This window comes from Ranitomeya variabilis, chromosome 6 (genome assembly GCF_051348905.1).
Source record: "Ranitomeya variabilis isolate aRanVar5 chromosome 6, aRanVar5.hap1, whole genome shotgun sequence".
Lineage (NCBI taxonomy): Eukaryota > Metazoa > Chordata > Amphibia > Anura > Dendrobatidae > Ranitomeya > Ranitomeya variabilis.
In genome coordinates this window covers 559,098,848-559,113,984 of record NC_135237.1, presented here as the reverse complement: position 1 = coordinate 559,113,984, position 15,137 = coordinate 559,098,848, and the positions used below count along the sequence as shown (strand labels likewise).

At 46.8% G+C, this 15,137-nt stretch overlaps 1 protein-coding gene across 2 annotated transcripts in view; it reads right to left on the bottom strand.

The window, feature by feature from the left end:
* Positions 1–8,144, bottom strand: part of DENND3 (DENN domain containing 3) — a 59,730-nt gene extending 51,586 nt beyond the window's left edge. Inside the window, exon 1 of one of the 2 annotated variants that reach the window (XM_077271312.1) lies at positions 7,415–8,144. In XM_077271312.1, coding sequence (XP_077127427.1) covers positions 7,415–7,501 — 87 coding nt within the window. In that variant the 5' untranslated portion in view covers positions 7,502–8,144. The remainder of the gene's footprint in view (positions 1–7,414) is intronic. The other variant, XM_077271313.1, reaches the window with a different exon arrangement.
* Between the last annotated feature and the right edge of the window lie 6,993 nt (positions 8,145–15,137).

The following is a 15,137-nucleotide window of genomic DNA, read 5'->3' as shown; positions in this document are numbered from 1 at the left end:
AAAGTCGATCAGGGCCACCAGAAATCGACAGGGGCCTGACCAGATGTTTGATAGTTATTTATTTTACTTCCTTTTATATTAATTCCACAGCACTTTACAGACATTATCGGCACTGTCCCCACTGGGGTTCACCATCTACATTCCCTATCAGAATGTTTTTGGAGTGTGGGAGGAAACCGGAGAAAACCCGAGCAAAGACTCCTTGCAGATATTGTCCTTGGTGGGATTTCTTGCATTGTGTCAATTGTTTTGTACTGCCCCTTTAAACACACCGTTTCGATCCTCTGTCAATCGTTAAAATAAGGGTTTAGATGAATTCACCACTCTATGAGGCAACTATTCCCTTCCCGAGCGCCATGATATCCCATGTGCCCCCTAGCTGGAAAGTAACACAGCTTAAGAGTGTTGTCCCACTACTTTGATACTGATGACCTATCCTTAGGACAGTGTTCCCCAACTCCAGTCCTCAAGAGCCACCAACAGGTCATGTTTTCAGGATTTCCTTAGTATTGCACAGGTGATGGAATTATTGCCTGTGCAGGTACTGCAAATATCACCTGGGCAATACTAAGGAAATCCTGAAAACATGACCTGTTGGTGGCTCTTGAGGACCGGAGTTGGGGAACACTGCCTTAGGATAAGCCAATCTATATGAGACTGGTGGGGTCTGACACAATATCACAATAGTGGAACAACCCTTTAAGAGAAGCTTGGAAAGCCAAATAACTATCTGCGTCTATTCCGCGTCTTACAAGTAGTTTTCCTCAAAGTTGCGGACCACCACAAAGACACAGAACACATTACCAATGAAGCAGACAGCAATGACGATCAGACTAGCCACAGGCAGAGTACGGTCATAAATGGTAGTCTGGTAGTGGTCAGGATGGGCAACAGACAAAAGGACGGGGTGAAAAATACAAGGACAAGCAGGGACTACCGTGACACCTCTGCAGAGAGTCAGGGAAATATGGACTCTTACTCCAGAGAATAAACCCCCCATAACCCAGCCATGGTTTTTCTGTTTTTTTATTTTTCCTTTTGCTTCTTCTAAGAACCCTACATTTTTTGTACAAGGAAGGAGTAGTAGTTTTGAATGATGTCAGTTCACTTCACCATGCTCAAAGATAGAGGGAAAAAAATCCAAAAGTGTGGAATGGTAAAAAAAATAAAAAAAATTATCTTCTGACATTTTTTTTGCAGGGATTATTATGTGGTAAACATAATCAGGCAGCGCAATTCTTCAGGTCAGTATCATTGCAGCGATACTAAATTTGCATAGTGCTCTATATAGAATTTAGTGGTTAAAAAAAGTGAACTTTGCAAAAAAATATCTTTGGTTTCTTTCACTGTTTTCTGAGACCTGTAACCTACTTTTTCCCCCAGTGGGGCTATGGGGGATGGGAATGGTTGTTTTTGCACAGTCGGCCAGAACAGAGATGAGGACAACGGATTGACAGTCCAAGGGGGTGACCAACAAGTCCATCCACAAGTGACTTAGGCCCATGCTCCTATGATGCCTTTTTTTGCTGCCATTTTCCAAATAAGGCCGGCGTCACACTGGCGAGTTTTACGGACGTAAGAGCGCAGAAATTACGTCCGTAAAAGTCGCAAAATAAACGGCACAATTATTCTCAATGGGGCTGCTCCTATCAGCCGTATATTACGGTTCAGTATTATACGGCTTTCTACGGCCGTACAAAATCGCAGCATGCTGCGTTTGTCAGTGCATTGCGCAAAAAAAAAAAAATCGCCAATGAAAGTCTATGGGGGCGAGAAAAATATGGATTCCACACGGACCAGCAGTGTGACTTGCGAGAAATACGCAGCGGTGTTAGTGAAAAGTCGGTAATTCAATTGCCAGCTTTTTATTTCTCCTGCACAAACCCGACAGGATATGAGACATGGTTTACATACAGTAAACCATCTCATATCCCCTTTTTTTTTTTGCATATTCCACACTACTAATGTTAGTAGTGTGTATGTGCAAAATTTCAGCGCTGTAGCTGCTAAAATAAAGGGTTAAATGGCGGAAAAAATTGGCGTGGGCTCCCGCGCAATTTTCTCCGCCAGAGCGGTAAAGCCAGTGACTGAGGGCAGATATTAATAGCCAGGAGAGGGTCCATGGCTATTGGCCCTCCCTGGCTACAAACATCTGCCCCCAGCCACCCCAGAAAAGGCACATCTGGAAGATGCGCCTATTCTGGCACTTGGCCACTCTCTTCCCACTCCCTGTAGCGGTGGGATATGGGGTAATGAAGGGTTAATGCCACCTTGCTATTGTAAGGTGACATTAAGCCAGATTAATAATGGAGAGGCGTCAATTATGACACCTATCCATTATTAATCCAATTGTATGAAAGGGTTAAAAAACACACACACACATGATTTAAAAGTATTTTAATGAAATAAACACACAGGTTGTTTTAATATTTTATTGCTCGCTCAATCCATTTGCAGGCCCTCGCTTGGCAAAATAATAAACGCACAAGATACATACCTTCTGCTGACCCGTCACGTCCCACGATGTAATCCATCTGAAGGGGTTAACTAATATTACAGGCAGGAGCCCTGCTAATGCAGCGGTGTGCTCCTGCTTGTAATTCCCCGGCGAATGAATGAAATGTAGGTCATTGACCTACATTTCCTTCAGTCGCGGTGATGCGCCCCCTGGTGGATGTCCTCATATGACCTGGAGCGTGGGAAAAAGTTCCCAGGCTGCAGTTCATGAGAACATCCAGCAGGGGCGCATCACCGCGACTCAATGTAAGTACAGATCCAGCTTTCCTTTCAGCACCCGGGGATTACAGGCACGAGCGAGTGGTTTATCGCAGCTCGTGCCTGTAATATTAGTTAACCCCTTCAGATGGATTACCTCGTGGGACGTGATCGGACATCAGAGGGTATGTATCTTGTGCGTTTATTATTTTGCCAAGCGAGGGCCTGCAAATGGATTGAGAGAGCAATAAAATATTAAAACAACCGCTGTGTTTATTTCATTAAAATACTTTTAAATCATGTGTGTGTGTTTTTTAACCCTTTCAAACAATTGGATTAATAATGGATAGGTGTCATAATTGACGCCTCCATTATTAATCTGGCTTAATGTCACCTTCCAATAGCAAGGTGGCATTAACCCTTCATTACCCCATATCCCACCGCTACAGGGAGTGGGAAGAGAGTGGCCAAGTGCCAGAATAGGCGCATCTTCCAGATGTGCCTTTTCTGGGGTGGCTGGGGGCAGATGTTTTTAGCCACGGGGGGGCCAATAACCATGGACCCTCTCCTGGCTATTAATATCTGCCCTCAGTCACTGGCTTTACTACTATGGCGGAGAAAATTGCGCGGGAGCCCACGCCAATTTTTTCCGCCATTTAACCCTTTATTTTAGCAGTTACAGCGCTGAAATTTTGCACATACACACTACTAACATTAGTAGCGTGAAATATGCAAAAAAAAAAGGGGATATGAGATGGTTTACTGTATGTAAACCATGTCTCATATCCTGTCGGGTTTGTGCAGGAGAAATTAAAAGCCGGCAATTGAATTACCGGCTGTTCACAGATATCGCGCTGAATGAAATATAAATACAGAATATATATACAGTTAGGTCCATATATATTTGGACAGAGACAACATTATTCTAATTTTGGTTCTAGACATTACCACAATAATTTTTAAACAAAACGATTCAGATGCAGTTGAAGTTCAGACTTTCAGCTTTCATTTGAGGGTATCCACATTAAAATCGGATGAAGGGTTTAGGAGTTTCAGCTCCTTAACATGTGCCACCCTGTTTTTAAAGGGACCAAAAGTAATTGGACAGATTAAATAATTGTAAATAAAATGTTCATTTCTAGTACTTGGTTGAAAACCCTTTGTTGGCAATGACTGCCTGAAGTCTTGAACTCATGGACATCACCAGACGCTGTGTTTCCTCCTTTTTGATGCTCTGCCAGGCCTTCACTGCGGTGGTTTTCAGTTGCTGTTTGTTTGTGGCCTTTCTGTCTGAAGTTTAGTCTTTAACAAGTGAAATGCTGCTCAATTGGGTTGAGATCAGGTGACTGACTTGGCCATTCAAGAATATTCCACTTCTTTGCTTTAATAGACTCCTGGGTTGCTTTAGCTTTATGTTTTGGGTCATTGTCCATCTGTAGTATGAAATGACGACCAATCAGTTTTGCTGCATTTGGCTGGATCTGAGCACACAGTATGGCGGCTCTGAACACCTCAGAATTCATTCGGCTGCTTCTGTCCTGTGTCACATCATCAATAAACACTAGTGACCCAGTGCCACTGGCAGCCATGCATGCCCAAGCCCTCACACTGCCTCCGCCGTGTTTTACAGATGATGTGGTATGCTTTGGATCATGAGCTGTACCACGCCTTCGCCATACTTTTCTCTTTCCATCATTCTGGTAGAGGTTGATCTTGGTTTCATCTGTCCATAGAATGTTCTTCCAGAACTGTGCTGGCTTTTTTAGATGTTTTTTAGCCTTTTTCTTCTTGATTCTTATGAGTGGCTGCACCGTGCAGTGAACCCTCTGTATTTACTCTCATGCAGTCTTCTCTTTATGATAGATTTGGATATTGATGCGCCGACCTCCTGGAGAGTGGTGGTCACTTGATTGGCTGTTGTGAAGGGGTTTCTCTTCACCATGGAGATAATTCTGCGATCATCCACCACTGTTGTCTTCCGTGGGCGCCCAGGTATTTTTGCATTGATGAGTTCACCAGTGCTTTCTTTCTTTCTCAGGATGTACCAAACTGTAGATTTTGCCACTCCTAATATTGTAGCAATTTTTCAGATGGGTTTTTTTCTGTTTTCGCAGCTTAAGGATGGCTTGTTTCACCTGCATGGAGAGCTCCTTTGACCGCATGTTTACTTCACAGCAAAACCTTCCAAATGCAAGCACCACACCTCAAATCAACTCCAGGCCTTTTATCTGCTTAATTCAGAATTACATAATGAAGGGATTGCCCACACCTGTCCATGAAATAGCCTTGGAGTCAATTGTCCAATTACTTTTGGTCCCTTTAAAAACAGGGTGGCACATGTTAAGGAGCGGAAGCTCCTAAACCCTTCATCCAATTTTAATGTGGATACCCTCAAATGAAAGCTGAAAGTCTGAACTTCAACTGCATCTGAATTGTTTTGTTTAAAATTCATTGTGGTAATGTCTATAACCAAAATTAGAAAAAGGTTGTCTCTGTCCAAATATATATGGACCTAACTGTATATATGTGTCTCAATGACACACACTGTATATATGTTTTCCCGAACATTTGAGCACATAAATCCATTAGATGTCGGTTTTGCAAGCCTGCGCGAAAATCTCGCAGTACGGATGCCATACGGATTACATACGGAGGATGCCATGCGCAAAATACGCTGACACACCCTGCCTACGGATCACTATTTTGGGAACATTTCTCCGTATTACGGCCATAGTACGGACGTATAATACGTGGCGTATTGTCTTACGCCAAGTGTGACGCCGGCCTAAGTGTCAACATGCTCAATTTTTTTAGCCTTTTTGGAAAAAAAAATTAAAAAGGCAGCTGAGCGCATGCGAGCCAATCACACCAAACAGGACAAGGCGAATCGCCCCACATGTGTCCCAGAACGTTTCCTGGCCGTTCTCCGGCTCCCCGCGACCTCCTGGTCTCACCCTAGTGCCCCAAACAGAAGAGGAAGCAGCGCGGTCGGCTCCAGCAGTTCACGCTCTCCTGTCTGTGGTGGAAAAACATAAATAAGGAACTGGAGGAAGAGGCCGATTTCTTCACCTCTTGCAGAATACTTCACTATCCAATCACGACCCCCAGCCTAAAAATCCTAAGTGGGCCTCCGATTTCCCGACTGGCTCCTATGCGATTTGTGAGGAGGACAGCGCCGTGGAATCTGTTGGAGCTACATCAATAACAAGGTTGGAACTTGGGTGGATATATTGGAGCCTTCGCCAAATATGTATTTTTTGGCAGTGTAAGGTTGAGCCGGATGTCTACATTCCATACATTCGGAGTGACATGTGCAAGCATGTCAACTCACAGAGTCATCGGGAACTTGCCTGTGGTCATGTAACCGCCCCCATTCTCCCGACACTTCCGGTCACCCGATCAGAACTGCTCCGACCCCATCCATGACCACGATTTATTTAAAGGGGTACGCAGATCTCAGCAAGTGAATAAGGGATAACCCCAACAATGGGAGAATTAGGCAGCCGTGTTTGTCCTCCATCGGAAGCAAGACTGCGGCCAGGAAGATGCGTGGGTAAGTTGTGCATGCACCAAGTGTCTTCATGAAGGTGTAGGCTGTATAATACAGCTGGCCCCCGATATGCATGATGCAGGCTCAGCTCCTGAGCCCGCTCCAAACACCCGGCGTGACTCAGACCGACCACCAACGCATGCACCCAATCACTGACGAACATCACACACCAGGAGAGGTCACCGGCGTGGCCGAGTGATGTCATCAGTCGCCGACTACGAATGGTCCAAACTGGAAATTCCCTGGTTCTTCCTCCTTAATCACTAAACACTCTTAGAAACTTTTTAAAGATTTTAGTAAGTTAACAAAAGAGGATTTTAACAATATCAACACTTTGAGGCCCAGAACTTTGTTTTTAAATTTTCTGTCGATCGAGCTGTACGAGGACTCGTTTTTTTGCTTTGCGATTTGTTGTTTTTATTAGTAGCATTTTGGGGTAAATATGACATTTCGATCACTTTTTAATTGCATTTAAAGAAGGAGCTGGAAAAAAAAAACATTTTTTTATTAATTTTGTTTCTTTATTTAGTGTTTATCATACAGTTTAAATAATTTTATACTTGGACAGATCGGTCATGGAGATACCAAGTATGGTTTTATTTCTTTACTCTTGGTAAAAAAATGTAATCATTTAAACTAGTTCTCTTTTATTTATTTCTTTTGGCAATATGTTTTTATTCTCTTGCTGGACTTGATTGTTTCATGGCTTACACTGCAGATTGCTTGAGTATTGCCTTATAGTGCCATTACTCCCAGGCACAGGCTGGCCATCACAGGAGTACAGAGATGGCAGTGCCAGAGCCCAGCGTGTGGGCGATAAGCGCCTGTATTGGGACCCCACTTTAATGCCGTTGGTATAAATTGCCAGCAGCATTTAAGTGGTTAAACATCAGCGATCACTGTTCTCTATGGGGACAGTGCAGTAATTCTGGCAGCAGCTTGGTTACCTGGAGAAGCTGCACCCATCCATCGGGGAGGAGAGTCGGGAGACCCCCATATACATCTGATGATTGACTCTGCATGAAATGCAGAAAATTAGTTGCTCATTATTATGTCACACTGATGTCATTGGAGGGGGGTGTATGCCACTTGACCTACCTTGTCTATGTCTCTGATGTCACTAATGGGGGGGTATGCCACTCAACCTACCTTGTCTATGTCTCTGAGGTCATCAATGGGGGGTCCTACGAGGACACAGATCTCCAGCAGTCCAGAGGGAAGCTGTGCATCCTCCATGTCTGCAGAAGAGCCGGATAAGAGCAGCTACAAAGCTGGAGGAGCAGATTAGGGCAACTTGTCACCAGGCGGGCATCCGATGCATCATTTCGGCTGGCACAAATTGGGCAATCAGGACAAGTCCATAATGTGTCCTGTCACCAGCAGAGAATGGGCAGCCCCTAGGTTACTCCTGCCCCTCATCTGCCATCCAGGTGGGCACCAAGGAAACGGACACAATATAGCAAAATAATGACGGCATCCTACTGGAAAGAGTTCCATAGAATTCCAGGGGTGACGCGTCCTCCATTAACACTTCCTGGGGAGCAACTGAATACTCCGGTAAAGAATCCACACCTCAGAGGCAGATTTCGATGGTGGTCAAGGATAACGGGCAAGGGGCCAAAGGATTCCCTGCAAGGAACAAAAGGATCTATGTAGGAACCATATGGGGGCACCAAGAGTGATGCTCAGAGTCCGAAGGCAGGAGGAAGCCGGGAGTCCAGGGGTCAGGCACTGCAGAGCCTACGGCTGTAATGTGTGACACCTGAGGACATCCGTGCAGGCCTCAGGTTCCGGTCTCCTGCAGGTTCCGGTCTCCGGCTGCCGACCCGTCTGCATCTCCTCCAGTGCTGTGCCGCCTCCGCCGCCGCGCTCCTCAACTGATAGCATAACCAGGGCGGTCCCGACCTGTACACCCAGCCCCGCCTACTCCACTCATAACCACGCCCGCCGCGAGAAACATTGTTTACAGTAACGATGCCAACTATGCCCTAACCACGCCCACAACATGGCGTTTGCAATCGTCATTCTAAAAAGGGCGTGGCCTACACCTAACTCTCATGACGATAACGCCTACAGGTCTCTAGATGGGCGTGGCTTTCCCCTATTCCCCTATGGTTTCTTATAAACTACCAATCAGATGCTGCGTATGTAAATGAGTCCGCGTCCCACCCCTTAGGCTGAGGAAAAGGGCGGGAAGTATCAGTCACCTCACTGACATAGTGACAGAGTTACCTCATGAGAGGAATGTCGCCTGTCATGTGAGGCAGCCGCCGCCTCCGCTCTCTGTACCGCTCAGGTGTCTCACCTGAGGGACCGAGACTGGAGAGATCCGCTGTAAACACGATCACATGCATGTAGAGGAGAAAGAAAAAATAAAAAAAAGAATTTTCGGTATTTATGCTGTCGCCTAAGGAAAAATAACATTAACCCATAAGGAAAATAAAAAAACAACTATTTTTTTTTTGTGGTCTCACCCTCCAATAAAATGGTAAAAGGAAAGATCTCCGTAATGACTACGCTCTCACACACGCTCTCACACAGCTCCATCGACGGAAAAATAAAAATATTTCTGGTCTCCGAAAATGGCGACAAAAAAAAATATATTTTTTACAGAGCTAAGAATTTTTTATCACTAAAATATAAAATAATATAAATAGACGTTTATCGTGAATCATGTCGCCGAGTGACGGTGACCGCGAGACCAACGCCGGAAACACAATGGCAGAGTTGCCGGGTTGTTTCCACCATTTTGCCCCATATGGTTTTTCCCCCTCTTTTTCAGTACAATACTTTGTTTCCCCGGTTATAGATCAGGACACTTTACTAATATACTCTGTGCTGCTGTGGACCTTCTTATTACATGGTGTCCTAAAAGATCAGCAAACGTTATCTCCTGAAATACTCTGTGCTGCTGGGAGGAACTTGCTACTTCTCAGTCGGTGACTTTCCACAAGTTCAGCACTTCTCTTCTACAATACTCTGTGAAGCTGTTGGGGGGGCACTGCTCCTTCCACCAAGACCAGCCCACTCCACTCCTGAAATACTCTGTTCTGCTGGGAACTCTGGTTCTCTAACTCATTTTCTTTATGCGTGGGGGGCTGTGGAGGCCATCATACTATCTTGGTGGCTGTGGAGGCCATCATACTATCTAGGTGGCTGTGGAGGCCATCATACTGTGTGGGGTGCTCTGGAGGCTATTCATATTGTTTGGGGACAATGATACTGTGTGGTGACCATCATTCTGTGTGGGAGGCTGTGGGAATATCATACTATGTGGGTGGCTGTGGAGGCCATCATACTGTTTGGGGTCTGTGGTGGCCATCATACTGTGTGGGAATATCATACTATGTGGGAGGCTGCGGAGGCCATCATACTGTGTGGGGTTTGTGGTGGCCATCATACTGTGTTAGGCTACGTTCACATTTGCGGTGTGCGCCGCAGCGTCGCCGCCGCAACGCACAGCGCAAATGTGAACACATGCACAACGCAGCTTTTTGCGCCGCATGCGTCCTTTTTTTCATTGATTTTGGACGCAGCAAAAATGCAACTTGCTGCGTCCTCCGCGACCCGACGCGGGCGCCGCAGGGACGCATGCGGCGCAAAAAGCAAGTGCACCGCATGTCCATGCGCCCCCATGTTAAATATAGGGGCGCATGATGCATGCGGCGCCGCTGCGGCGCCCGCCGCTGCGGCGGGCGCCGCTAATGTGAACGTAGCCTTAGGGGCAGAGGAGTAGCTAGGGTTTTGGTTCAGAGGGGCGAAGCTTCTGAGTGGGCCCCTAACCAGGTAACCTTGATTACAACTTGGTGACGCACCCTAATAGTGGAGGAGAACCTCAGCAGATGACCGCGCTATTATTGAAGATAATCTCTATATAAAGACCAATATGGATATTACCGCCATATGGTCAGTGGTAAATTCCAGCCCTACAGAACATATAAGAGATCACAGCACAGTTACAGATAATGACTTGCTGCTGACTTTCTTTATGATGGAATCGTTCACTTTTCCCATCATTTCCATCTGGCCCAGACCGACATGACAACTTCTTCCAGCCAGGACTCGGCTGCAGAGAATACAACAAAGACACATTTCACTTCTCATATTCCAGCCCCATCACCATCTATTCCCAACCTGCACAAATTCCTCATCCTGCTGATACTCCAATACTGAGCCGCTGCTGCCGTATGTGTCCCTATTACTGCCCCTGATACCCCAATACTGAGCCGCTGCTGCCGTATGTGTCCCTATTACTGCACCTGATACCCCAATACTGAGCCGCTGCTGCCGTATGTGTCCCTATTACTGCACCTGATACCCCAATACTGAGCCGCTGCTGCCGTATGTGTCCCTATTACTGCCCCTGATACCCCAATACTGAGCCGCTGCTGCCGTATGTGTCCCTATTACTGCACCTGATACCCCAATACTGAGCCGCTGCTGCCGTATGTGTCCCTATTACTGCACCTGATACCCCAATACTGAGCCGCTGCTGCCGTATGTGTCCCTATTACTGCACCTGATACCCCAATACTGAGCCGCTGCTGCCGTATGTGTCCCTATTACTGCCCCTGATACCCCAATACTGAGCCGCTGCTGCCGTATGTGTCCCTATTACTGCCCCTGATACCACAATACTGAGCCGCTGCTGCCGTATGTGTCCCTATTACTGCCCCTGATACCCCAATACTGAGCCGCTGCTGCCGTATGTGTCCCTATTACTGCACCCAATACCCCAATACTGAGCCGCTACTGCCATATGTGTCCCTATTACTGCCCCTGATACCACAATACTGAGCCGCTGCTGCAGAGGGCACACTTTAGTGACGTCAGTGTCCTCTGCCCTGAGACGTCACAGAGTCAGAAAACGTTGAAGACCACAAGAGCTACAGAGGAACAGGGAGAGGCAAGCGATGGGCTCACTTGTGTGTGCTGGCACCGAACTTCCCCAACTCATGGGCCCCATAGTGTGCCGGTGTCCCCAACGGCGAGTGTGCCCTCCCTCTTGCTCAGGGCCCTGGCACTTGCCCGGATATGCTGGGTAGTGACGCTGATCCTGCTGGAGGCCATTCATATTGTTTGGAGCTTGTGGGGGCATCATACTGTGAGGGGGCACTATATTGTTTGGGAAGTTGTGGGGGGTATCATACTATGTGGGTGGCTGTGGAAACCATATTATTTGGGGGGCTGAATTGGTCATCATATTGTTTTGGGTCTGTGAGGGCCATCATACTGCGTGGGTACATTATATTAAGTGCCAATATCATACTGTGTGGGGGGCTTTGTGGGGGCATCATACTGTGTGGGATCTAAAACACTGCATCAGTAATTCATACTGTGTAGGGGCCATTGTCAGGACTCTGAACATTTTGATTACCTTTTGTGCATTACTGCCCTTTTCCAAGATGGCGTCTTTGGTCTCATGTGCACTGTGTCTTCCTGCTATATAACTCCACACCAGCCTTTAGTCTGTGCTAGAGTATTCTGCCTTGCATCCAGCTTCTACCCTGGTGACTCCCTGGCTTTGCACCTGCTCCTGTGAACCTGTGTGGAGATCCTGCTACTCAGCTCTGAGTTTCTGCGGCATACATCGGTTTCCAGTAATCCTCCTCCATCTGACTGCTTGTGTTTGTTTCCATCGGCATTTGCTGGACATGTAAGCTGTTGCTGCTCTGCTTAAACCTGAGATTATCACCCAGGCCCTCCTGGTTGAGATAAGACATTGCTTGAACTGCCTTATAAGCTTATCTATCTGTGTTTGGACTAAACTAGGACTTATTCGTGTCAAGTATCCTCAAGTACAACTGTGCTTCATAGACTTTCTGCTTGATTGCGTTTTTCCTCTAAAGTTCCTATATACTGTTAAGCCGCATTTTATATTTACACCAAGTGTTGTGGACTTGAGCTTCGCTCTGCACCTGTTTGAATCACCGTGTGATAATATAGACTTTACCACTTATAAAACTGTGTCCTGTAGTTGTCTTGTTCCATGCAAAGAGTCTCCTGAGTTATCCCCTATAATCATTACAGCCATCATATTTTGTGGGTCCATTATACTGTGGGGGTACATGATCATCATACTGCGAAGTGCCATCATACTGTGTGGGTACATCATACTGTGTGGGGTACATCATACTGTGTGGGTACATCATACTCTGTGGGGTCCATCATACTATGTGGGTACATCATGCTGTGTGGGATCCATACTGTATGGGTACATCATACTCTGTGGGTCCATACTGTGTTGGTACATCATACTCTGTGGGGTCCATCATACTATGTGGGTACATCATATTGTGTGGTCCATACTGTGTGGGTACATCATACTGTGTGGGTACATCATGCTGTGTGGGGTCCATACTGTGTGGGTACATCATACTATGTGGGTACATCATACTGTGTGTGGTCCATACTGTGTGGGTACATCATACTGTGTGTGGTCCATACCGTGTGGGTACATCATACCGTGTGGGTACATCATACTATGTGGGTACATCATACTGTGTGTGGTCCATACTATGTGGGTACATCATACTGTGTGTGGTCCATACTGTGTGGGTACATCATACTGTGTGGGTACATCATACTGTGTGGGTACATCATACTGTGTGGGGTCCATACTGTGTGGGTACATCATACTGTGTGTAGTCCATACTGTGTGGGTACATCATACTGTGTGTGGTCCATACTGTGTGGGTACATCATACTGTGTGTGGTCCATACTGTGTGGGTACATCATACTGTGTGGGTACATCATACTGTGTGTAGTCCATACTGTGTGGGTACATCATACTGTGTGTGGTCAATACTGTGTGTGGTCCATACTGTGTGGGTACATGATACTTTGTGAGTACATCATACTGTGTGGGTACATCATACTGTGTGGGGACATCATACTGTGTAGGAACATCATACTGTGTGGGTACATCATACTGTGTGGGTACATCATACTGTGTGGGGTCCATAGTGTGTGGGTACATCATACTGTGTGTGGGTACATCATACTGTGTGTGGGTCCATCATACTGTGTGGGTCCATCATACTGTGTGGGGTCCATACTGTGTGGGTACATCATACTGTGTGTGGTCAATACTGTGTGTGGTCCATACTGTGTGGGTACATGATACTTTGTGAGTACATCATATTGCGTGGGGTTCATACTGTGTGGGTACAAAAGTACTGTGTGGGGCCCATACTGTGTGGGTACATCATACTGTGTGGGTACATCATTCTTTGTGGGGTCCATACTGTGTGGGTACATCATACTGTGTGGGTTCATCATACTGTGTGGGTCCATCATACTGTGTGGGGTCCATAGTGTGTGGGTACATCATACTGTGTGGGTACATCATACTGTGTGGGGTCCATACTGTGTCGGTATATCATACTGTGTGTAGTCCATACTGTGTGGGTACATCATACTGTGTGTGGTCAATTCTGTGTTGGTACATGATACTTTGTGAGTACATCATATTGCGTGGGGTCCATACTGTGTGGGTACATCATAGTGTGTGAGTACATCATACTGTGTGGAGTCCATACTGTGTGGGTACATCATACTGTGTGGTGTCCATACTGTGTGGGTACATCATACTGTGTGGGGTCCATACTGTGTGGGTACATCATACTGTGTGGGTACATCATACTGTGTGGGTACATCATACTGTGTGAGGTCCATACTATGTGGGTACATCATACTATGTGGGGTCCATACTGTGTGGGTACATCATAATGTGTGGGTACAAAAGTACTGTGTGGGGTCCATACTGTGTGGGTACATCATACTGTGTGGGTACATCATAGTGTGTGAGTACATCATACTGTGTGGAGTCCATACTGTGTGGGTACATCATACTGTGTGGGGTCCATACTGTGTGGGTACATCATACTGTGTGGGTACATCATACTGTGTGAGGTCCATACTGTGTGGGTACATCATACTGTGTGGGGTCCATACTGTGTGGGTACATCATACTGTGTGAGGTCCATACTGTGTGGGGACATCATACTGTGTGGGGTCCATACTGTGTGGGTACATCATACTGTGTGGGGTCCATACTGTGTGGGTACATCATACTGTGTGGGTACATCATACTGTGTGGGGTCCATACTGTGTTGGGTACATCATACTGTTAGGGGGGAGCTGGTGAGGTACAAGGGCTGAATAGCACGAGCAGCATAATTTACAAACTTTATAAAAAGCAGTGAATGGTACGGCTGTGATTTGCCCCACAGGTCAGGATACATGTTGTAATAAGCCCTATGGTAACTTGTATTAACAGCACAAATAGCCTCTACCAGGGCTGCCACTAGAAATTTCGGGGCCCCATACTGGCAAAATTTTCGGGGCCCCCTTGAGACTCGCCCAGGCTCCACCCCAGCCCCGCCTCCACGCTCCACCCCTCGAACTGTCAACAGTCCCACCGCTCTCTCTTGGAAAAACTCCACTTCTCACCAATCACACATTGAGGGTACGTGTCCACCTTCAGGATGGCCGGCGGTTGCGTCGGAGCGGCAAACCCGCTCAGGGCTAAGCCCCGCCCCCTACTGTGACGCGATGATGCCGGATGTGTTCATTGCACACATCCGGGATCATCGCACCCCACACATAGGGCCCTGTGTTATAGCTTGCGGCGGCGCAGCTGCCGCAAGGAACACGGACATGCTGCGATCTTAAAAGAAGCGCCGCATGTCCGGAGTCGCAGGGCCGCCGGGTGCGTGTTACCACGCATAGTGGAGACGGGATTTCATAAAATCCCCTTCACTATGCTGGAACATCTGGACGCTGCGTGTTTGACGCTGTGGCCCCACGCAGCGTCAAACACGCAGCGTTTACTTAACGTGGACACATACCCTAACAGTTCCCATCACC